This window comes from Mastigoproctus giganteus, chromosome 13 (genome assembly GCF_048544385.1).
Source record: "Mastigoproctus giganteus isolate SK-2022 chromosome 13, ASM4854438v1, whole genome shotgun sequence".
NCBI lineage: Eukaryota > Metazoa > Arthropoda > Arachnida > Uropygi > Thelyphonidae > Mastigoproctus > Mastigoproctus giganteus.
Genome location: NC_143587.1, coordinates 46178268 through 46205108, shown reverse-complemented (window position 1 = coordinate 46205108; position 26841 = coordinate 46178268). Strand labels below are relative to the sequence as shown.

The following is a 26841-nucleotide window of genomic DNA, read 5'->3' as shown; positions in this document are numbered from 1 at the left end:
TTTTTGCTTTCAACTATCAACACCACAGTTACACATTCTATACTAGAATGTGTAACTTCTGAATCTGGGAAAGCTTTTGGATTTAGGCTGCTTTTGATAAGAAGCACGAGCCTCATAACCCCTTCTATCTTCCTTGTCCTTCCTAAATATATTGTACATATTGAAACTCTTCATCCCCTATTTCTGGATGGCACCAGATTTCTGTTAGCATGATTATGTCAGCATTAGCTGTCCTAACCATTAGTTCAAATTCACTAATTTTATTGATAACACACACCTGACATTACTACAAACACAGTTAAGATTAAGTGTTCTTTTATAGCTACTACCCTGACTCTCAAACAGTTTATTAACATATTACTGAAGCTTGTTGCCTTGCATAAGCTTCTTGCTCATTTGAAATATCACTACCCTCAGAACATGTCATATTAACTGCTGCAGCAACAAACAAGAACTCTTGCGATGTGTGAAAGTGCTACTTTCATCTATATCATCAGATAATGAGTATCTACATTGGTGTTCAAAGAAAGTACATCACCTAGGAATTTCACATTTCCAACCCTTTAACACAATAGTATGTTACATTAATGTCTAGCATCACAAATATAAACAAAAGATATTTATTAATAGTTAATGCAAAGCTAAGTAATATTTGACAGGTGCTCTCAAAATATTCCAAAATGAGCATTTGCAACCTTTATACAACAGTTTTGGTAAACACTACAATTATGGCTAAATTGTTATCAGAAGCCCTCAATTTGCTTCAGTTTATCATTTTAAATGGAAAACAAAATGAAGAGTTCAGCAGGTGCAAACTAATATTTAGTTGAAGCACCTCTAGCCCTTGGTCTGCTGACGAGGCTAGTAGGGGCCAGACGTGTTCAAAGCCACTAAGTGGATTTTTCTTATTTATCGATTTGAAATTATTGTTTTTCTAAAACTTGATTTAAATTTAGTAGTATAGCATTATTTTGCGATTTTCTGATTAATTTGGTGTATTTATTCTTTACTCTGCCTTGCAATTGCATAAAAGTATCGGTAAGGGTATCCACGTGTTACAAGTCGCAACTCCGCTGAACGAGAAGTTTTTTTAGCCGCTTATTGAATATTTTTTACATCAAATTATTTTTTGTAAGTAGCTTATAGACCTAGTAAGGATCGTTAGTTTATTCTGAATTGAGACAGCGAGATGTGAAAGTTAATTAATACTTAAGTGTCCATAGATTTACCGTTCGTAACTTCCTGCCTTTGTCCTTGTCACACGATCGTTATATATCGAACCTAGATAGCGTTAGTATAGTATAGGTTATAATATTTTCAGTGATCGGTAAAATCTATTAAACTTGTTGAACTTCGTTGGCATTTAAATTGTACTTTTAACTAAATACATATACCGACTTAGATTACAAACGTAACATAATTAATTAATACATAACTGATACGGAAGTTATATAAAGGGAACTCTGAGATAATTAATACTTGACACTAAAAAATATATATCCCATTATAACTGTGTTGGGAGATAAGTTAGGGTTATAAACTGAAATTGAAATTTTATTTAAATTAAAAGAAATCATGACTCAGACCAGAGCAGCAAAACAAAAGGCTCAAGCTAATGGAAGTGCTGTGGCTCAGAGGAGAACTGAGGGGGGCAGTTGCCTTCTGAATCACAGCCTTCTAAAATGCACAGCTTGCATGATGTTTGCGGAGCATTCAGGTACGGGTCATGATATTGCCATGGGGAATGTCTTTGTGTGTGCACGATGCAAGGAGTGTATTGAAATCAGGCAACAACTCAGCGTTCTTATGGGCCTATATGAGAGCTTGAAGGACAGGGTGGATGCCCTCGAAGGAACTAAATTGAGGGGCCCCTCAAGCTTTCAGCTGCCCACATCAACGCCAGAGCTTGCACCTGGTCATCGCACAACACAGCGGCAGCCCCCAAGGCAGAATGTGCTGGTCCCTAAGGAACTAGTAGTTGTTGGTGACTATTGTCAGGGAAACGGGGAACATGCTTTGTAAAAAAGGATAGGTGGAACAGGACCAGGGTATGTCTGCCAGGGGCAAAGGTTGATGACGTAGAGCAGATATCATCTTTTAAGGGCACAAAAGGTGATATAGTTGTACACATTGGCACTAATGATATCAAGAGTAGGAGACCGGCAGAATTGCTTAACAAGTACAGGTCACTGTTGAAAAAAAGCCGTGAAATAGGGTTGAATTTGAAAGTGTCTGCAATTCTGCCCAGACACGATAGGAGGGAATATATGATGAGAGCCTTGTCGATCAATTCGGCCCTGGAAAGATTGTGCAAGGCTCAAGGGGTAGAATTTTTTTCAGCCTGGTCTGTACTTGTTAACAGGAAAGACTGCTTCTACAGGGATGGGATACACTTAAATAGAAAGGGTGCAAGAATATTTGCTGATGCTATCGAGGCAGTGTTAGGTGGGTCGGAAAACTGCTAGCTTGGGGGGAGACAAAGATGAATAGATTAACAGTAGCCACTGGCAGAGGTGAAAGAGATTCTTGCACTGCTTCTATTGGAATGAGCAGAAGCCTGAAAAACAAGATGCAGGTTATTTCAGAGACTGCCAGGAGTCATTGCGGTACAAGTAAACACATGGGTTGTGTTAGGGTAGCTAAGAATAGAAATAGGTGCATGTATACTTGCGTGTACACCAATGCTAGAAGTTTGGTAAATAAATTTGATGAATATGGGGTATTGCTCAAAACATCAAAGGCAGATATTGTTAGGATATTAGAGACGTGGTGTCACACAGATATAAGGAATGCAGAACTGGAATTTTGGGAGTACAATGTGTACAGAAAGGATAGACTGGATAGGAAGGGAGGAGGGGTTATGCTATTAGTTAAGAAATACATAAAATCCAAGGAAGTGAAGCCAGTGGACATCGGTGGACAGTGCAGTGTCGAGTCAGTTTGGTGTGACATAAGCATTGGGAGATCAAAATTGGGAGTAGGAGTGTGCTATAGGCCTAATGACTCTGATGAGTATAATAAGAAACTGTACAGGGAAATAGAGTGGGCCAGTAAATCAGAGAGTCTTATAATGGGAGATTTTAATTTCCCAGATATTGACTGATATTTGGGGGCTGGTCACTCACACACTAGCAAGGCTTTTGTGGATTTATTGGATGATTGTTTTCTATATCAGCATGTTTGGGAGGCAACTAGAGGGAGGAATACTCTTGATTTGATTATCAGCAGTGATTCTTCATGCATTAAGAATCTGCAGATAAATGAACCACTAGGTGGCAGTGATCACAGTGTGCTGAAGTTATTTGGTTTGGTTTTTTTTTTTTTAGAAGCATTAGCAACTAAGGCCATATTGCTCCGGGATATGCGGTGGTCATTCCCTGACCTTTCCGCATCCTCCGTATTTGGTGGTGACGGGCTCGAACCCAGGTCTAATCAAAAAGTGTGTGCTACGCACTGCTGCTCCTTCCCACCTGGCTACGGAGGCAGCTTGTGTGTGTGTGTGCTGAAGTGGGATTTACTCAAAGAGGTAACTACCATTAGGTGTAAAGGGAAGGGTTATTGCTTTCGTAAAGGTGACTACGATGGACTGAGACAGTATTTAAATTCTATACCGTGGGACCAACTGATGATGTTACCAACAGCAAATGCAAAATGGGAAGCATTCAAAGAACTTATCTTGGAAGCTACTAGGCTTTACATACCAACTAAGAAATATTGTTCAAGGTTTAGGCCTAAATGGATGTCAGATGAACTGATGAGGCATATGGCAGAGAAGAAACATGCATGGGATACATACAAATTAACACATGACACAGAAGCCTATGATAGATACAAGTTGATCTGTAACCAAGTTACAAAGGAGGTTAGGCAGGCGAAGGCAGATTACGAGAAATCTTTGGCAAGGGATGCAAAGAAAAACAGCAAAGAGGTCTTTACTTATGTAAACTCTAGAAGGAAGAGGATGAATCAGATTGTTCCACTTGATATCAATAGGTCAACTGTTGATGATCCTGCTCAGGTAGCTAACAAACTAAATGAATATTTTGCATCGACATTCACACATGAGTTATTTAGCGAGGGGAAAGCCAGAGGTGTATTCAACTATCAGTAAGCTAGAGAATCTTGTAATAACTGAGAGTAAAGTGGAGTATAAATTGTTGAAGATAAACACAAGAAAGGCACCCGGGGTAAATGGGATCTATCCAGTTATAATAAAGGAGGCAGCAAAGGAAGTAAGCAAACCCTTAGCCATAATTATGAGAGCTTCCTTGGACTCAGGGAAGGTACCCACAGACTGGAGTTGTGCAAATGTGACCCCAATTCACAAAGGAGGATCAAAGTCTGACACAAGTAATTATAGACCTGTGAGTTTAACTTCTGTTCCAGGAAAATTAATGGAGGTACTAGTTAAAGCACTGCAGGATCATTTAGACAAGACTTCAGCTATAGCTTGGACACAGCATGGTTTTGTTAAGGGGAAGTCTTGCCTGACCAATTTGATTGGATACTATGATGCAGTCACAAAGGAACTGGATGCAGGGAATAACTTTGATATTATATACTTGGATCTTAGAAAGGCTTTTGATACTGTTGCACATGGAAGAGTGCTGCACAAATTGGAGCAGTGTGACATTGGAGGCAAATTGCTGCTGTGGATAAAGGGGTGGCTGAGGGGGAGAAGACAGAGTGGTAATCAATGGACACTGCTCGTCGTGGACTAATGTTATTAGTGGAGTCCCTCAGGGCTCAGTGTTGGGTCCATTATTGTTTTCTGTATTCATAAATGATATTGATGAGGGTATATCAAGCTTAATGTCGAAGTTTGCAGACGATACAAAGGTAGGCAGGGTTGTCAAGGACACTACTGACACTATGCTGCTGCAACAGGATCTGGAAAGGTTGAGCAGATGGGCTGAGAGGTGGCAAATGAAGTTTAACATTGACAAATGTAAAGTACTACACATGGGAAACAGCAACCCCAGAGCAACGTATCAACTCTGTGGTACTACACTGACAGTGGTAGAGAATGAAAGGGACCTGGGGGTGGTTGTGCAGGCAGATATGAAGTTCTCTGAGCAGTGCAGACGGGCTGCAAGAGTAGCTCATGGTGTATTGTCAATGATATATAGGAATTTTTCTAGCAGGGATAAGGAGGTGATTATTCCCTTGTATAAGGCAATGGTCAGGCCACACCTAGAGTACTGTATACAGGTCTTTAGGCCTCATTTCAAGAAGGATGTAGAGCTGCTGGAATGAGTACAGAGAAGGGCAACAAGATTAGTGAATGGAACAAAGGGGTGCTCTCACGAAGAAAGGCTTAAGTTTTGCAAATTACAGTGTCTGGAGACTAGGCACCAGCGAGGTGATCTGATAGAGGTGTATAAAGTCTTGAATGGTTTGAGCATGCTCAATGCTGATGGGATTCTTCCTCTCGCTCAGAATAATCACCTGAGAGGGCACAAATTCAAATTGAGGAAGGACAGATGTAGGATAGACGTGCGGAAATTTGCCTTTAGCCAGCAGGTGGTTGGTTGGTTGAACAGACTTCCATCCCTTGTCGTGGAAGTTGATAACCTAAATAAGTTGAAGGCTCAGCTGGACAGGTATTTTGAACGAACAGAGGGGTGAAGTAGAAGTGTATTTTTGTTTTTTTTTTTTTGGCTGATGCTGCATAAGCTTGCTTTCTTGCATCAAATGCCTCTACTAATGCTAATGATGAAAGCAGCACACTGAGGCATTTACAAGATCAATTTCTGAAGATGATCAACTGTTAGTTTGTAGTTACAAACATGAATTATGGCTACCTGAAGTTCACAAAGGGTCTTTGGTTTCTTTCTGGCAACTGCAGATTCCACACGATGCCAACAGTTCTTTAAAGGATTCAGGTCCGGGCTGTTTTCTGGCCAGCTAAAAGTTGTAATGGATGGTTGTTCCAACCATTTTTTCACCTGTAACAAATGTAAACACATTACTGTCAAACCTCTAATGCAAAAATGAAGCTAAAGTAACTACAGAAGTGCCTATTTACAATTTTTGCCCAATGAGAAGAAGCAGAGTCATTCTGAAAGATGCAATTACTTGGCCGGTTGAAATGGTCTATAATCGTTGGCAGCAATTTGCTTTCCAATATAGCCAAGTAACTATTGGCATTTACAGAACTTTTTAAAAACTATAAATAGTAGTAGTGGCATGTGATGCAAGAAAGCAAGTGTATGAGCTTATGCAGCATCAGCTAAAAAAAAAATTCCCACAACCATTTCTTCTAAATGTTTGTCCAGTTCCTCCTTAAATTTATTTAACCTATCAACTTCCACAACGACAGATGGAAGTTTGTTCCAGCAATTAACCATCCGCTGGCTAGAGGCAAGTTTGCGCACATCTATTCTACATGTCTTACCATAATTTGAATTTATGCCCCCTTAGGTTCGTAATCTGAGCAAGTGGAAGAATCCCTTTGTCTTCAAACAGGCCTATGGGGCTGGGAAATTCCATACTGCAATAATTAAAGACCAACACCAGCCAAGGAATTAATTTTTACTATAAAAATAAAATATACAGAATATAATGAAATACTGTGATACACTATCGGAAGACTAAAATATTACAATAAATTATGATAAAATAAACTACGATAAAACGTTAAAAATATACCGAAGCAATAAAATTATCTAAAATAAACTGGATTAAAAGCAATAAAACCTGAAGCTTTTGGAGACTGCTGTCTCCTTCAACAATGTACTATTACTGCAATGACACATCCTTAAGTAGCAGGCCCATGGCACTCATGCACGTGGTCCATCAGACACATGGCCGGCATTCCCCACGTGCGCATCGGAAACTGAAGTGGCTCAGGAGCGTGTCAAACAGAACTGGTCATCCCGTCTGAGGACAACCGCCTCAAACAGGGGGCGTAAATGTATCCTCTCTCCCTGTTAATAGTATTACGACTGGATGAACCAATTCGCAAGCTCTCGAGCCACTTGCTTTCCCAAAATCCATGGGCACGGTCTGTAATGACCGCACCTTCAAGGGAGATCCGATGCTGCTTCTCCCAGAAATGCTCTGCCACAGCAGACCTCGCATAATTAGCAGTCTTCATAGCAGTCATGTGCTCCCCCAGACAGTCTTTTAAACGTCGCTCCATCTCCCCCACAATCCGGGCACTTAACCTCATAGACCACACTATTAGTATAGTCCTGGGCTACAGGATCTTTAACTTGAGACACCACCATGTGCAATCTCCGTCCCAGAAGTTGCACAGCAGGTCTGACACTCCCACAGCCCCATACAATGCATTCTGAAAGGCCCGGATAGTAAGGAAAGTATGCGGTAGCCACAGGGGCAGGCGACTCCCTACGATTGGTCTCTACCCTATAAATATATTTGTCCAAGACCCTCTGGGGGTACCCACACTTCCTGAGGTCTGCCGTGACTCTGCAAATTTTCATTTCCTTATCCTTGGTGGTACTACAGTGGGTCCCCACCCTATTCAACAACGCCCTGGCTACACTATTCTTATAATGGTAAGCCTGTGCTGAGCTGTAATGAACATACTGGCCACGGCACATAGGCTTTCCATAAATCGTTGTCTCTATTCTAGACCCATCTCTGCTAACCAGGTCATCCAGAAACGGGAGGGACCCAGCTTTTTCCACCTCAGAGGTGAATTGTATAAATGGGGAGAAGCTGTTAAGTAAATTGAGCACCTCAACTTCCTTCCCCTTTTTTAAAATGGTGAACGTATTGTCCACATATCTCCTCCACTCGCGCATGGGGAAATCCATCTGATGAAACACCCTGGTTTCCAGTTCCTCCTTTGCCAAATTGGCCACAATGGCACTAATGGGGGAACCCATGGCTGTGCCATGGACCTGCTTGTACATAACTTTTTGAAAGGGCCATCTCTACAATGGGATGCTAGGCCTCGCATTGTAGAGATAGCTATGGGAGTGGAAAACGCCATCAACAAACTACCTGTGATCCACGCTGATGAGATACGGGTTAGGATTGCAGCTATTTCAAGTCAGGCCAGGACAGCGCATTCTAATCTTAGCCATAGACATGAAAGAGCATTAAGACAACTTAGAAAGGATGAGGATATTATAATGTTACATTCCGATAAAGGCAGATCCACAGTTATACTGAACAAAGATTATTGTGCAAAAGCTCTGGATCTTTTACAGAATACCAACATATATAAAGTTACACACTGAAATCCGTTAGCTGGTTTGGAGAGACAAGTTAATAACATCATATAGGGCCGGCATAAGGGTGTCAAAATAACTAAGGAAGTTTATTGGACTCTTCATGCCTCAGGATGTCAATTACCCCAGTTCTATGGCCTCCCAAAGACGCACAAGGTGGGCATTCCATTGAAACCTATAGTATCGTTTGTGGGTAGTCCCACCTATGGCCTTATCAGGATTTTTAGCTAGAGTTATTGCTCCTATAGTGGGATGCACCAGTTTAGTAGTTAAAGATAGCAAGGAATTTGTAAACTTTATAAGAAGCCAGTCTATAGGTGAAGATGAACTTATGATCTCGTTTGACGCTGTATCTTTGTTCACATGTATCCACATTGGACATTGGGTGCATTGTGTAAGATTGGCCTTGGAACAGGATGATAACTTAAGTGCTAGATGTTTACTAAGTATCGATGATATTTCTAAAGGTGTTGAGTTTTGCCTCGCTTGCACTACCATGATCTTTCAAAAAGTTATGTACAAGCAGTTCCATGGCACAGCCATGGGTTCCCCCATTAGTGCCATTGTGACCAATTTGGCAATGAAGGAACTGGAAACCAGGGTGTTTCATCAGTTGGATTTCCCCATGCGCGAGTGGAGGAGATATGTGGACGATACATTCACCATTTTAAAAAAGGGGAAAGAAGATGAGGTGCTCAATTTACTTAAAACTTCTACCCGTTTATACAATTCATCTCTGAGGTGGAAAAAGCTGGGTCCCTCCCATTTCTGGATGTCCTGGTTAGAAGAGATGGGTCTAGAATAAAGACAACGATTTATAGAAAGCCTATGTGCCGTGGCCAGTATGTTCATTACAGCTCGGCACAGACTTATCATCATAAGAATAGTGTAGCCAGGGCATTGTTGAATAGGGTGGGTACCCACTGTAGTACCCCCGAGGATAAGGAAATGGAAATTTGCAGAGTCGCGGCAGACCTTAGGAAGTGTGGGTACCCCCAGAGGTTCTTGGACAAATATATTTATAGGGTAGAGTCCAATTGTCGGGAGTTGCCTGCCCCTGTGGCTACCGCATATATTCCTTACTATCCGGGCCTTTAGAACGCATTATACGGGCACTGCGGGAGTTTCAGACCCGCAGTGTGCAACTTCCAGGATGCAGATTGCACACAGTGGTGTCTCAAGTTAAAGATCCCGTAGCCCAGGACTATACTAGTAGTGTGGTCTATGAGGATAAGTGCCCGGATTGTAAGGAGTTTTACGTGGAGGAGACGGGACGACGTTTAAAAGACTGTCTGGGGGAGCACATGACCGCTATTAAGACTGCTAATTATGCGAGATCTGCTGTGGCAGAGCATTTCTGGGAGAAGCAGCATCAGATCTCCCACGGACAGTGCCCATGGATTTTGGGAACGCAAGTGGCTCGAGAGCCTGCGAATTGGTTCATCCAGTTGTAATACTATTAACAGGAACAGGGGGATACATTTACACCCCATTTGAGGCAGTTGTTCTCAGACGTGATGACCGCTTCTGTTTGACATGCTCCCAAGCCACTTCCATTTCCGATGCGGGTGTGGGGAATGCCGACCATGTGTCTGATGGACCACGTGCATGAGTGCCATGGGCCTGCTACTTAAGGATGTGTCATTGCAGTAATAGTACACTGTTGAAGGAGACAGCAGTCTCCAAAAGCTTCAGGTTTTATTACTTTTAATCCAGTTTATTTTAGATAAACTTATTGCTTCAGTTTATTTTTAACTATATTTTTAACGTTTTATCTTAGTTTATTTTATTGTAATATTTTAGTCTTCCGATAGTGTATCACAGTATTTCATTATATTCTGTTATGAATCAACAGGGCTTACCTTTATTTTTGATATAGGAAGCTTCTTTTCCAACTCATTATATTCTGTATATTTTATTTTTATAGTAAAATTCCTTGGCTGATGTTGGTCTTTAATTATTGCAGTATGAAAGAATCCAATCAGAATTCAGCATGCTCAATCCATTCAAGGCCTTAAGGCATTCCCCTCACAAATCTTGTTGTCCTTCTCTGTACACACTCAAGCAAATCTACATCCTTCATAAAATGAGGCCTCAAGACAGATACGCAGTACTCAAGGTGTGGCCTGACCATTGCCTTATACAGAGAAACAATCACCTTTTCCCTACTAGCAAAATTCCTATATATCATTGACAAAACCCCATGACCTGCCATGGCAGCCTGTCTGCATTGCTCAGAAAACTTCATATCTGACTGCACAATTACTCCCGGAATATTTTTCATTTTCTACCACCTTAAGTCTGCCCAAATTTTCTAGATCCTGTTGCAGTAGCACACTGTCATTAACAACCCTGCCAACCTTTGTATCATCTGCAAACTTCGACTTTAAGCCTGATATACCTTCACCAATATCACTGATAAATATACAAAACAGTGGACCCAACACGGAACCCTGTGGGACACCACTAATAACATTAGTCCACGAAAAGCAGCACCCATTGATTACCACCCTCTGTCTTCTCCCACTCAACCATCCTTTTATCCATTGTAGCAACTTACCCTTAATACCATTCTGCTCCAATTTGTACAGTAGTCTTCCATGCGTAACAGTGTCAAAAGCTTTCCTGAAATCCAAGTATATGATATCAAAATTATTTTTTGTAACCACATCATAACCACCAATCAAATTTATCAGACAAGATTTTCCCTTAAACCCATGCTGTGTCTGAATTATTTCTGCAGTCTTGTCTAGACGATCCCTACAATGCATCTTTAACAAGTGACACCATTATTTTACCCAGAACAAAAGTTAAACTAACTGGTCTGTAATTACTCGTGTAACCCTTCAATTCCCTTTTGTGAATTGGGGATACTCCAGTCCGTGGATACTCCAATCAAGGATGCTCATAATTATGGCTAAGGGTTTGCTTACTTCTTTTAATATAACTGGATAGATCCCATCCACCTCAGGTGCCTTTCTTATGTTTATTTCAACAATTTCTCCTCCACTTTGCTCTCAGTTATTACAAAATCATTAAGCACTCTGCTCCAATTTGATAATCTTCTGGCATTTTCAAACCTTAACTCCTCATGTGTGAATGTAGCTGCAAAATACTCATTCAGTTTGTTTACTATCTGAGTAGGATCATCAACAGTCGAACCATTGATTATCAAGTGGACCAATCACATTCATCCCCTTCCTTTTAGAGTTTATATAAGTAAAGAAATCCTTGCTGTTTTTCTTAGCATCCTTTGCCAAATATTTCTCTTAATCTGCTTAACCTCCTTTGTGACTTGATTACAGACTAGCTTATATCTGCCATAGGCTTCTCTGTTGCCTGATAATTTATATGCATCCCATGAATTTTTCTTCTCTGTCACGGGTCTCGTTAGATAACCATTTAGGCCTAAACCTTGAAAAATATTTCTTAATAGGTATGAAACTTTTAGTAGCTTTCACAATTAATTCCTTGAATGCTTCCCATTTAGAATTTGCTGTTGGTGACATCAGTTGATCCCATAGTACAGAATTTAAAAACTGTCTGAGACCACTGTACTCGCCTTTACGGAAGCACAAATCCTTTCCTTTACCTCTGATTGTAATTATTTCTTTAAGTTTGTTTGTTTGTTATTTGGAGCATTAGCAACTAAGACCATATTGCTCCAGGATATGCGGTGGTCATTCCCTGACCTTTCCACATTCTCCATATTTGGTGGTGACGGGCTCGAACCCCGGTCTAATCAAGAAGCATGTGCTACGCACTGCTGCTCCTTCCCACCTGGCTACGGAGGCACCTTATCTTTAAGTAAATCCCACATCAGTACACTGTGATCACTGCCACCTAGTGGTTCCTTTATCTGCAAATTCTTAATACACGAAGGATCACTGCTGATAACCAGATCAAGAGTATTACCCTCTCTGGTTGCCTCTCGAACATGCTGCTGCAGAAAACAATCATCCAATAAATCCACAAAAGTCTTACTAGTGTGTGAGTGACCAACCCACAAGTTCCAGTCAATATCTGGGAAGTTAAAATCCCCCATTATAAGACATTCTGATTTACTAGCCCACTATTTTCTCTGTACAATTGTTTATTGTACTCATTTGAGTCATTAGGCCTATAACACACTCCTGCTCTTATTTTTGCTTTTGCAGTGCTTATGTCACACCAAACTGACTCAACAGTGCACTGTTCATCTATATCAACAGGATGCACTTCTTTTGTTTTCCTTAATTAACAGCATAACACCACCTCCCTTCCTATCCTGTCTGTACACATTGTACTCCCCAAATTCCAATTCTGCATTCCTAACATCTGTGTAAAACCACGTCTCTGATATCCCAACAATATCCGCCTTTGATGTCTCCACCAACACTTCAAATTCAAATTTATTTACAATACTTCTAGCATTGGTATACATGTACCTATTCCGGTGGATGTATACTTGCACCAGAATAGGTGACCTACTCTGCAATACACCCCTATATCATTTGGCTGGTAGAGAATTTCACTGTAGACACCATACAGTCTGGATGGTATTCTTCACCATGTCTATGGCAAATCGTTTGTCTCCCATCAGAGCCATGCAGGTTGAGTTTCTTCTCATCCAAGAAAATAACTGACTTCCACTGCTTGTGAGTCCATTTGACATGCTCCTTACACCAAATTAATCAATCGGGCCTTTTTCATTTTTTATGTGAGGAGGGGCTTCTTAGAATGACAGGCTACAAGTCCATTTTTGAAGAGGCACCTTCTGACTGTTATTGCACTTGCTACCAACTCCTGTATGTTCGTCCCATTCTCTTTTCAGCTCAGACAAAGAAGTTATGGTTTTTAAGGCACAAGTGCTTCAAAACAGTCCTGTTTTGGCGTAGTCTCGTCTGTGTCCTGTTCCTTTTTTCCTATCAGTAGAACCAGTATTCTTGAGTTTGGAAAGAAATCTACTCATTGTCGACTGATTACAAGACACCCTATAAGCAATATGAGAGGAAGAACATTCTTCCTCACATAAAGCAACAAAAGCACTCTTTCTTCGTGACTTCAACTGCACAACTTGCCACCCTGACACAAGCAAGGAATGACTGCAACTCTTGCACAGTGTGCTTATATAGCTGAAAGTAACAGCTGATGCAATATTGCATCATCACCTACTACAGGTGTCAATCTTATCTGATGCAATCTGTAAGAAATATTGCCATGTACTTACATTATTCAGTTTGTCGATTACAATTTTAAGGGGTGATGCACTTTCTTTGAACACCAGTGTATATTACCATTGTTCCCCCACTCCTGACTAGCAGTTTCCTTAAGGTATCCCCAGGAATACTGGCAAAAACTGTTGCAACACCTTTGTTCAAAGGAATCCTGTCTCTACAAAATAGGTTCCTCCTACAAGTGCAGCTATGCTGATAAACATTTTCCCCAAAATTAACTTTTATCCAAAAGTTAATTGTCTTGAGTTAATTCCAAAAGGTTTTTCAGCATATAGGCCCTCCTATTGGGCAAAATTATACATATCTTGCCTAACTCGAGGAATTTTTTTTCAGCATGGTCCTATATTTATCCAACAAATTGTCAGTTTGTGCGTGGTTAATATCATTGACCCCAAAATGAACAATAATGCTCACTTTATCTGCCTTAAAATTTGAGTCTTGGCAACATCAGCAATTATTTCTCTGGCAGTCCCACCATAATTATAGTCCACTCCTTATTACAAAAAAAGTTACATTTCCCTGACAATGCAATCTCCCAACAGAACTAAATCCTTCTGAAACAGAGCAGTTTGCACTTGATTATTCTGTCATGGGGTCCCAAATGGCAGATTACTAGAATCTTGAGTCCGATGCATTCCCAGTTATTTATCTCTAGGGCAAGTACCCATTTTCTTCTGTAGTAATGCACCAAATTTTAATACGAGATCAGTACATTCCTTACATCAGGTAGCCTACTCCAACCCATTGACTATTTGGGTTGATTAAACCAAATTGTTGCCCTTGCAAATTGTATTGGTGGAACATGTTGGGCACACATCTGAACATGTGCATTATGAAACTAATCTAATACATGCAAAAGTGCTATCCAAAATATTAGCACACTTTAGCATTTACTCTACATTGGACAAGATGTAATGGGAACATTACTTTCACTAATTATAGCCTTAGATAGGAATGCTGAACAATTGTTGAAAGCTGGAAATTGCTATAGCGGCTTTTGCATGTCACACATGCATTTTATGAACATTGATTCCACTTATATAGGGAGTTTCCTCCATTGAAATCACAATCAACTACCATCACACATTAATCTGTTAATGGGCCAAAATAAGAATATCTGGAGGAAAAAAATTCTACCTCCCCTCCTTTTGTTTGATGAAAGAATTCAGAAATACTACTTAATTGGAGTAATGAGGACTGCAAGAACTCTCCCCACTTATTTTGAGCTATTGTACACCAAAGTTTTCAGGCAGGCTAAAACTGTAATTACTACTATACAAGAGATAACCAGAAAGTAAAAGCATGAAACATATGTTCACAATGGAAATTTATTTTATTAGGGGAGTAAAAATATGTGCAGTAACAGTTGGAATAACGATCATGTGTATTCACGGGCACATAACATCAGTTGGTTGGTTGGTTGGTTGGTTTAGATTTTATTGGCGCATTAGCAACTTAGGCTATAATGTGCCAAGACCAAGCACATAACATCAGTGCAAATATGGAAGCAATGATAGAAACATGGACAAACAATGAGATGTAACCTGTACAAGTATGTCACCCAGATTTTGTATGACAAAAGTAACACAGAAATCAATTAACAACTTGTTGTCATGTGTGGCAAACATGTCAGGTATAGACATACTATAGACACTAGAGTACAAGTCAACTATGAGTATAATTCAACCCCTAGTTTTGGGTATCAGGAGACATAACATTTACTGACCTAAGTACAAATCTATACTAGAAAAAGTGCTTTGGGGCATAGCTGACGCCATCTGATTATCTATATTTTGACATAACTAAATGGGTGAAGTGGGCAAAACTTGGATCCAAAACCTTTTTTGATAGTAAGTAAATGGAATATTTAATTCCAGAGGACAAAAATAATTATGATCTCTGACAGCTTAACTACTTTCAATTTAGAGTCAGCTTCATAACACATTTGATTTATTTCAGCTATATTCAGAATTTTTTGTGAATTAAGAAGCTCAATAAGAATAAAACTGGTCTTATGTGAATAATAGAATTATGTGAACATAGTACTGTATTATCAACTGCACTTCTGATTTAAAAAAAAAATGCATTTAAACATCAATTGAGTATTACTGTGCAATAACTAAATTGTAGGCACCATAAAAGTTGAAAAATGCAAAACCACCTGGATTTGTTCTATAAAACACTGAGTAAATAAATTAGTAGCAATTAGATATGCAATAATCTATGCATAGCACTCACTATAAAGAACTAAAAGATTAATTTTACCTAGTAACATTAAAAAAATTAAATATTAATCTTAACACAAGTGCAGAGCAATGTTGAGAAAAAGTCAAGGGTTAGGATTGAAATTAAGTGTCTGCAATCATGCACAGATATTACAGGAGGGAGTACATGAGAACCTTGTCAATCAATTTGTCAATGGAGAGACTGTGCAATGCTTGTAGGGTAGAATTTGTGCAGCATTGTCTGTGCTCGTTAACAGGAGAAGCAGGATTTTTAGAGTTGGGATACACTTAAATAAATGGGGGTGCAAGATTATTTGCTGATGCTACAGAGGCAGTGCCAGGTGGACCAGAAAACTGCTAGATAATGGGGGTGGGGGTCATTTGTCATTTAAGTGAGCTTTCATCCCAAGTCTCCACCCAGGTTTTCACCCATATGCAACTTGGTTCTCATTCGTGTAACTCTTCTCTACCCATCTAGTAGGTTTATATTAACACAAAGACCAACCAGTCAACTCAAATACAAAAAGTTAATCAAATATTTCTAACCATTTGGCCTCATGATAGGACACATCACACCCCAAACCACAAGTTACTTACCATTCCCACCACAAAGAGGTAGGTTTAAAAGGAAGGGGATGAATCAGATTGGTCCACTTGATATTGACTGGTGATGATCCTGGCCAGATAGTAAACAAACTGAATGAGTATTTTGCATCTACATTCACACATGAGGAGTTGTTAAGGATTGAAAATGCCAGAAGGTTATCAAATTGTAGCAGGGTGCTTAATGATTTTGTAATAACTGAGAGCAAAGTGGAGGAGAAATTGTTGAAGTTAAACATAAGAAAGGCATCTGGGGTGATGGGATCTATCCAGTTATATTAAAAGGAGGCAGCAAAGGAAGTAAGCAAACCATTAGCCATAATTATGAGAGCATCCTTGGACTCAGGGGGAGGTACCCACAGACTGGAGATGTGCAAATGTATCCCCAATTCACAAAGGGGGATTGAAGGGTGACAAGTAATTACAAACCAGTTAGTTTAACTTCTGTTCCAGGTAAAATAATGGAGTCACTGGTTAAAGAAGCATTGCTGGATCATCTAGACAAGACTGCAGCAATAATTCAGACAGCATGGGTTTGTTAAGGGAAAGTCTTGTGTGACAAATTTGATTGGATATTATGATATGGTTACAAAGGAACTGGATGCAAAAAATAATTTTTATTTCATATACTTGGATTTCAGGAAAGTTTTTGACACTTGTGCATGGAAGGCTACTGTACAAATTGAAACAGAATAGTGTTAAGGGTAATTTGCTACAATGAATAAAAGGATGGTTGAATGGGAAAAGACAGAGGGTGGTAATCAATGGGCACTGCTCTTCGTGGAGTCCCACAGGGTTCAGTGTTGGTCCCACTGTTTTGTATATTTATCAATGATAATGATGGTATATCAGGCTTAGTGTCAAAGTTTACAGACGATACAAAGGTTGGCAGGGTTGTTAATAACAGTAATGGCAGTGTGCTACTGCAACAGGATCTAGAATTTTTGGGAAGATGGGCTGAGAAGTGGCAACTGAAATTTAACATTGACAAATGCAAAGTACTGCATATAGGTAGAAGTAACCCCAGAGGAACGTACCAACTGTGTGGTACTACACTTCGGTTGGTAGAAAATGAAAAATAACTGGGAGTAGTTGTGTAGTCAGAAGTTTTCTGAGCAATCCAGACAGGCTGCCAGAGCAGGTCATGGGGTTTTATCAATGATATACAGGAATTTTGCTAGCAGGGAAAAGGAAGTGATCGTCCCTCTGTATAAGGCAATGGTTAGGCCACACCTTGAGTACTGCATACAGGTCTGGAGGCCTCATTTTAGGTAGGATGAAGATTTGCTTGAGCATGTACAGAGAAGGGCAACAAGATTGGTGAGGGGAATGAAGGGATCCTCGTACCAAAGAGAGGCTTAAGTTTTTCAAATTGCAGCGGCTGGAGACAAGGCACCTACGAGGTGATCTGATTGAAGTGTATAAGGCCTTGAATGGGTTGAGCATGCTGAATTCTGATGGGATTCTTCTGCTTGCTCAGATTACACACCTAAGGGGGCATAAATTCAAACTGAGGAAAGACTGTTGTAGAATAGATGTGTGGAAATTTGCCTTTATCCAGCAGGTGGTTAATTGCTGGAACAAACTTCCATCTGTCATTGTGGACATTGATAACTTAAATAAATTTGAGGAACTGGACAAACTTTTAGAGGAAATGTTTGTGTGAAATTTGTTTTTTTTTTTTTTTTTTGGCTGATGTTACATAAGCTCATATGCTTGCATCACATTCCTTTTCTACTACTTTTCCAGCCTATATACAAGGGGAAAAATTCAAATTGGGGAAGGATGGTTGCAGGATAGTAGGTGGTTGTTTGTTATAAAAAAATTAGATCTGTTGTTGTGAAATGAAAGGGGCAGTTTGAATAAATTCCATTTTGAAGGAGATGGACAGGCAATATTGAGAGTTTTGGTTTATGCTCTATAAGCTTTTTCTTGCATCATTTGTCACGACCAATTCTAATATGAAAGTTTAGCCAATTTATCTGTGTGTGTGTGTGTGTGTGTGTGTGTTTACATGCACTGTATGGCAACAGGATTCCACTCATCCAGCTGTCTAGTCAGCTAAGATGGATTCCTTGATACAGAAGATGAAATGCTGATATAATCCATCTGTTTATACTTTTTGGACTTTGGCAAGAGGATATTTTGCCAGGCTTTCAAACCCTGCAACATGGAGGCATGGGCAGTGTCAATAAGTATTCATGTGTCTATTAGATTAGTGGTAAGTAAAATCAGAAAAATAAATGGTAAGGTAATTTTCCTTTCTCTGCCATCACTTACTATTTCTAATGTAAACTGCTATTCACAAAGTAAAAAGTACATAAATATTAAAAAACTGTTTATTTATTCAATGTAAATCTGTACAGAACACCTGTGAATCACTCAGTCATCGAAAAATCACCAGACACCAACAGCTTAAAGTTGTGATCAAAGTCACAATCAAGAGCACTGCAGAAATCTATAACTTACAGTGCAACTGCTAATAGCAACCACTAATTAGAAAATCCCTAACTCAGGGTTTTAAACACAGGTAGTAAATACCATATAGAATCAATAAAGAAATATATATAATTAATAATAAAATACATCGAGACAATGATGTTCAATAAAGAAAAGAACTTTTTATTTATTGAATATCTATAATAGATATTACCTATTACAAATTATAGATCTATAAGTTTTCTTTATTGAAAAGAAATCAATTTTATAATAAATGGCACATTATTTATCCAAATATCTTTCAAAATTTCCAATATGCTATATTCATAAATTAGCTATATAATAAATATCCACATCCAACAAATTAACAAGTGCTGTCCTCTTATCACTTAAGCTGAAATTCATTTGGGTGGGAGAATGTATGTGCATTATAGGTTACTGTGCTAAGCATTCACTGGCTGTTATGCTGTAGAAAAGTTATACCACTCCTTGCCCAATAGATAACATTAGATTTTTTATTGTATTTAAATCAATAGCATTTTAATTGAAATTGGTCAGTAACTGTGACCAATTACAAAACCAGGCAGAAATTATGAATGCTCCCTCCTTTCTTGCTTACTGCTGCAAGTTTGAGTTTTTCAGTCTTAACTTATTTTTTATATATATATATATATATATATATATATATATATATATATATATATTTGATATATACCCATAGGGCTTTAGATTCCACTCCCAGTTTGCTGTTCTCCTTTAATAAATTTAACCAATATTTTCAGATGAAAATTTCAGATCAAGAGAAAAAATAAGCCTTACTAATAAGGCACTAAAAATGTAATGCAATTGATAAACCTGTTATTGAGACAACAGAAATGGGTATGCATGAACCATTCATTTTGTTTGGTCATTTCTCTGCTCAAAGCCCCTGATGAGTAGTGGAGGAATGTTCATGTGGATGAATGGATTGATAATGATCTTTGTATAATCATCAATTTTTAGTTTTTGGTATTAGCATTAGTAAAGGCACATGATGCAGAAAAGCAAGCTTATATAGCATCAGCCAAAAGGGAAAAAAAAAATTCTTCTCATTTCACCCATCCACTCACTCCAAATGTTTGTCTAGTTCTGTCTTGAATCTATTTAAGCTATCAACTTCTATGACAGAAAGTTTGTTACAGCAATCAACCAACTGCTGGCTAAAGGCAAACTTCCACACATCTATCCTACAACTGTCTTTCCTCAATTTGAATTTATGCCATCTCAGGCAATTATAGCATTGAGCATGCTCAAACCATTCAAAGCTTTATACACCTCAATCAGATCACCTCGCAGGTGCTTAAGTCTCCAGACATTGTAATTTGCAAAACAAGCCTTTCTTCATAAGAGCAACCTTTCTCTGTACTCGTTCCAGCAGCTCTACATCCTTCTTAAAATGAGGCCTCCAGACCTGTATACAATACTCAAGGTGAGTACTGGATTAAACATATGCAAATATGTTATAACTAAATTGTACCTTTAGGCACACATATTAAGTCAGAACCATACAGACTTAATATAAATGTAATGCAAATAAACAATTAATCTAATCTCACACAATTTCAATAATATGCATTAATCTAAATACAGTAGAATCTGGATAAGAAGTTTTCCAAGGGACTGGAGGTTTAGAACTTCTTGCGTGGGAAAACGACCTAAGGGTATGAATATTAACTACACAAATAAAAATGAAAAGATATACATACACAAGTTAAAGATAATTTTTGAGTACTATTTCAGAATTTATAAATATTTCACTCTGCCTATGGGAGACATTTTTAAACTGAGGATTTCTAATTGCTTAACATTCTGTTCATTAAACTCCTTACCAAGTTGGAAGAATGAGCTCCTTCCAACATACCTTAAAAGGCCACAATTACAATAAGACAGAGCAACCCCACTAAGTAATTCAGAACTGTTCACAACCATCAGAACTTAACAGCAAATGCATCACTGTGCTTCACGTGGCCAACGCTATCCAATTATGGATATCAATGAAAACAATTGCAATATGTCACTTCCATTATATCAAAATGTTTATACTAAAAAGGTTTTAGCACTGAAAGCCTCAGACTATGAGAAATTCACTAATCTAACAAGTTAGTGCCAAGCATCACTTCATGCATGCCAAAGTGTTAACAATATCTTCTTCTATCAGAAAGAATTTCTTTTCCACTTGTGTAGTAGTCCTCAATAACAAATACTTTACTCAGTGCCATATATCACCATTTTTTTTTGTCAGCTGGAGAGTATTCAAATTGCAAACCAAATTTCCAAACCTTTCTTCAGAGTAATGATATTGTCGGTACAAAAAATTTAATTGCAAAACTGCAAGGAAAAGAAATAGTATGATGGTAGAAAAAACAAAAACCCTGCATATTTATTTATTAATACACCCTACTTTCCTCAATCTTTTTTATTGCTAAGTGTTATTTCCAAATTAAGTTTTCAATTAGACTTGTATCAAATCTAACCTTACCTTACACACTTACTATGATAGAAATGTGTGTGCATGTGCTCACACAAGGAAATAACCAGGAATAATGAAGGACTTTAATGGAAAGTGGATAATTGGGCAAGAAGCCTGTATGACTACTCTAATCTAAAACTGTTATAATTAAAAAATCAGACAGACCTACAGAACACATTACTGATGAGCCAATTCATAAACAGACTCTTCAAATTCATTTACTTACCATTACAATTTAGAAGAGAATACCAGACAGACCAGTAAATCAACCAACATTTAAAGCAAACAAAAATAAAAAAACTAATCTTAATATTACTGATAGTTGCATGCACAGCAATTATTTTAAATTCTTAGAATTTAAGTCCTTTAATCCTGCATATTCTTTAAAAAAAAAAAAGGCTAATTTCTGAACAGCATAAATTATTTGTACACTGTTTATGTAGGCTAGTTGCCATAATTTGAAATAGCTGATCTTTTACCAGTTCCATTGCTTCTGATAGAGAATTACACAGCTTCCAAGCCCTGAGGCATGCCTGGTTATAAAATAAGTGAATATAAAAAAGCAGATCTAAGAAAGCAGCAATTTATAAAATGATAATAAAAACAAACAATGCCATTAAGAAATACTGAATACTAAAAAAATAAAACAAAAAATTAAAAAGCAGCAACATAAACTTACGGCATTCTCTCTCATCTGACTTATCTGGACAATCAAAATTTCCATCACAATGCTGATAACCGTCAATGCAAGTCTTATCATCACAACGGAACTCATCCGGAGAACACATCATTTCCTCTATAGGACATTGAATTATCAATATAAAACTAATTATACCACATTTTTCAGCAGCTAAGAATGTCAATGACTTTAAATTCATGAAAATATCAAGTAGTTATGTTAACTGAAAGACATTCACACCATGATTTTATTGCAAGGAGAACTAGTCTAGGCATTTTTGCCACTGTACAAAATACATATTGTGTAATCAATGAACTAGGTTATAAAAGTGCGTTTTATAGAGTGAATTTTATATGAAAAAACTAATCTTAAGGGCTGAATCTAAATTCAAGATGGACCATTGTAACAAAAAAAAAACTTTAATGATCACTGATCTTCAGAACTTGCATAGAGATGATATACTAGCCTAAGCATAAGGTAATGCAACACAAACTAATGTATAAGTGTAATATAAATGAAGTAATTTATTCCAAATGGAAATATTAATACAGGAGAAAAGAGGGATAAATTGGTAAATAAAATATTTGAGCAACATACAAAATAAAAAAAAATAAAAATCAGGAAATAAACAATCCTAATTTAAATAACAGAATTAAACTGCATAATTTAAAAATTAGAGTTACTCTGATTTAAACTTTGAAACACATCTAAACTGAATTAAAAATGCTTTCTTTTTCATAAAAAGATCCTTAATAGCAGAGGCACATGATACAAGAAAGCAAACTTATACAGTATCAGCCAAAATAATCAAAAAACTTCCCATTTCATCCATTCGTTCACTCCAAAAGTCTGTCCAAGTCTTCCTTGAATTTATTTAAGCTATCAACTTCCACAATAACAACAGATGGGAGTTTGTTCCAAGAATTAACCATCTGCTGTCTAAAGGCAAATTTCCACACATCTATTTGACAACTGTCTTTCCTCAATTTCAGTTTATGCCGTCTCAGGTTTGCAATCTGAGCAAGAGGAAGAATCCCACCAGCATTGAGCCCGCTCAATCCATTCAAGGCCTTATACACCTCAATCAGATCATCTCTCAGGTGCCTAGTCTCCAAATGCTACAATTTGCAGACTTTAAGCCTTTCTTCATAAGAGCACCCCTTTGTTCCCCTCACCAGTCTTGTTGCCCTTCTCTGTACTCTTTCTAGCAACTCTACATCATTCCTAAAATGTGGCTTCCAGACCTTTACACAGTATGCAAGGTTTGGCCATTGCCTTATAGAAGGGGATAATTACCTCCTTATCCCTGCTAGCTAAATTCCTGTATATCAATAATAAAACCCCATGATCTACTCTGGCAGCCTATCTGCATTGCTGAGAAAACTTCAAATTTGTCTGCACAATTACCTCCGGGTCTCTTTCATTCTCCACTGCCCTGAGTGTAACATCACCCAGTTGGTACGTTTCTCTGGGGTTACTGCTACCCATATGAAGTCAATGTTAAACTTCAGTTACCACTTCTCAGCCCATCTGCCCAACTTTTCCAGATCCTGTTGCAGCAGCATACTGTCATTAACAACCCTGCCAGCCTTTGTATCATATGCAAACTTTGACATTAGGCTCGATATACCTTCATCAATATCACTGATAAATACATAAAACTACTATGGGCCAAACACCAAACCATGGGGGACACCACTAATAACATAGTCCACAAAGAACAGTGCCAATTGAGTACCACTGTCTTCTCCCAGTCAACCTTCCTTTTATCCATTGTAGCAGCTTACCTTTAATGTCATACTGCTCCTATTTGTACGGTAGTCTTCCATGTGCAACAGTATCAAAAGCTTTCCTGAAATCCAGTATGTGATATAAAAATTATTTTTTACATCCAGCTCCTTTGTGACCACATCATAGTACCCAATCAAATTGGTAAGACATCAATGCTGATGGGATTCTTCCTCTTTCCCAGATTCCACACCTGAGGGGAAATAAATTCAAACTGAGGAAATACGATTGTAGATGTGCAGAAATTTGCCTTTAGCCAGAGGGTGGTTGATTGCTGGAACAAACTTCCATCTGCCATCATGGAAGTTGACAGCTTAAATAAATTCAATGCTGGACTAGACAAACTTTTGGAGTGAATGGATGGGCGAAAACGGGAAGGTTTTTTATTTTTGCTGATGCGATAAGCTTGCTTTCTTGCATCATATTGCCTGTACTAATACAAGTCAACTATCGCTAACCCAGCAGCATTGGGACCTGTGGGGTACCGGATTAGTGAGTTTGCCAGATCACTAGTGGTTATTTTAGCACATACATTTTACCCAACAGTTAACCACCTCCTACTTTTAACACGTTGACTGCCAAGCTAGTTTAAGAAAAAAATTCCCCAGGGTCCAAAAATTATTTAGGAAATAACTATTAGTAATTCTAAAATAAATATTGTAATGTCAGTGTTGTCATTTTTTTGCTTAAAATATAAAAAAAAAAAAGTCTTTTCATATCACATATGTGGCCACATATGTTGGTTACTTTATATCTTGAGAAGCCGTGTCGGCCACATATGTGTGATGCAATTACGCCATACATATGAAGATCATTTGTGATTAGTTTATTGCATGTGCAGCGAGCGTTGAAATAAAACTAATTACGATAAAAACTCTCAAACATCGCAATAAGTTTGTCAGTATTGTTAGAGATTTTGTGAAAACAAGTTCGTTAGCGTGCTGTATTATCCATCATATTGTGTTGCATTTTTCTGCAAGTTTGTATAAGTGTGTTGTAAAAAAAAAATCTAAAAAGGAATGGCTAAAATAAAATTACTAAGATAAGAGGAACTGAGAGAAATTTCTGGAATTTACAATTAAGCAGAGTTAAACTTCTCACACCGCTTTAGAGTTTTTTCAGAAGTTCAACTTTATCTGTTATGGACAATGTACAGTGTTTCACTTTACACCACATGAGGCACTTCCTTTATGCATTGGAAACATGGCTGCGGATAAATGTGAGCAGGTTATAATAATAAATGCAGAAAAACAAGTGGGAATGGCTTTTGTGTTTACGAGTTCATGCCAACAGCTGATGCTGCAACTAATGCCACCAAAACTTTGGCAACAAGATTAGTTAAGAAACACAAAATCCAAGGAAGTGAAGCCAGTCGACATCGCTGGACAGCACAGTGTCGAGTCAGTTTGGTGTGACATAAGCATTGGGAGATCAAAATTGAGTAGGAGTGAGCTATAGGCCTAATGACTCTGATGAGTATAAAAAGAAACAGTACAGGGAAATAGTGGGCCAGTAAATCAGAGTCTTATAATGGGGGATTTTCATTTCCCAGATATTGACTGGAATTTGTGGGTTGGTAACTTACACACTAGCAAGGCTTTTGTAGATTTATTGAATGATTGTTTTCTACATCAGCATGTTTGGGAGGTAACCAGAGGGAGTAATACTCTTAATCTGATTATCAGTAGTGATTCTTCATGCATTAAGAATCTGCAGAAAAAGGAACCACTAGGTGGCAGTGATCACAGTGTGCTGAAGTGGGATTTACTCAAAGAGGTAACTACTATCAGGGGTAAAGGGAAGGGTTTTTGATTTCATAAAGGCGACTACGATGGTCTGAGACAGTATTTAAATTCTATACAGTGGGACCAACTGATGATGTTACCAACATCAAATGCAAAATGGGAAGCATTCAAAGAACTTATTTTGGAAGCTACTAGGCTTTACATGCCAACTAAGAAATATTGTTCAAGATTTAAGCCTAAATGGATGTCAGAAGAACTAATGAGACATATGGCAGAGAAGAAAAATGCATGGGATACATATAAATTAATAGGTAACATGGAAGCCTATGATAGATATAAGCTGGTCTGTAACCAAGTCACAAAGGAGATTAGGCAGGCAAAGGCAGATTATGAGAAATCCTTGGCAAAGGATGCAAAGAAAAACAGAAAAGAGTTCTTTATCTATGTAAACTCTAGAAGGAAAGGGATGAATCAGATTGGTCCACTGGATATTGATGGTTCAGCAGTTGAGGATCCTGCTCAGGTGGCTAACAAACTAAACGAGTATTTTGCATCTACATTCACACATGGAGTTATTCAGGAAGGGGAATGCCAGAGGTGAAGTAAACTCTGGCAGTGAGCTAGATGATTTTGTAATAACTGAGAGGAAAGTGGAAGAGAAATTGTTGAGGATAAACATAAAAAAGGCACCCGGGGTGGATGGGACCTATCCAGTTATATTAAAGGAGACAGCAAAGCATATGTGCGGAAATTTGCCTTTAGCCAGCGGGCAGTTGGTTGGTGGAACAGACTTCCATCCCTTGTTGTGGAAGTTGATAGCCTAAATAAATTTAAGGCTCAGCTGGACAGGTATTTCGAACGAATGGAGGGGTGAAATGGGAGTGTGTGTGTTTTTTTTTTTTTTTTTTGGCTGATGCTGCATAAGCTTGCTTTCTTGCATCATATGTCTCTACTAATACTCGGCAAGTTGGTGCGCCGACCTGGGTAAATTTGAAATTACATTCGTAGAAATTATGTCTGAATTAGCGGTGGAACTGGATTACCAGTAGCTGGATTAGTGATGGTTGACCTGTACTAATGTATACATGCCACATAGAAAGATTTATTGCTGCACACCAGTGGCATGACACTTTAAATTTTCCACAGAAAATTATAATGAACAAAAAATGGCACTTTCAAGGAAAAAAGTTGATCTGGATGATACTTTGGTTGCATTTTTGCAAACAAAAAAAATTTACATTTACAGCTGATAGATCAAAGTGTCATTGCTGCATTAAAGATTCTGTCATACCCTTAAGTCAGCTGAATAGCAAACAATGGCACAACTAGGAACAGAACTGCCTAGCAAAATTTGCTCAACAAAACATGAAATTTTCCCCTTTACAGAAAAATAAAGTTAGATACTCGGATAGGATTCACTGGATTTTTAGCAT

The 26841-nt window shown here is 38.3% G+C and overlaps 1 protein-coding gene across 11 annotated transcripts in view; it reads right to left on the bottom strand.

The window, feature by feature from the left end:
* Positions 1-26841, bottom strand: part of trol (terribly reduced optic lobes) — a 1731230-nt gene that overhangs the window by 1413381 nt on the left and 291008 nt on the right. For all 11 annotated transcript variants that reach the window (XM_090387691.1, XM_090387694.1, XM_090387699.1 and 8 more), the window contains one exon: positions 21876-21992. In XM_090387691.1, coding sequence (XP_090243817.1) covers positions 21876-21992 — 117 coding nt within the window. The remainder of the gene's footprint in view (positions 1-21875; positions 21993-26841) is intronic.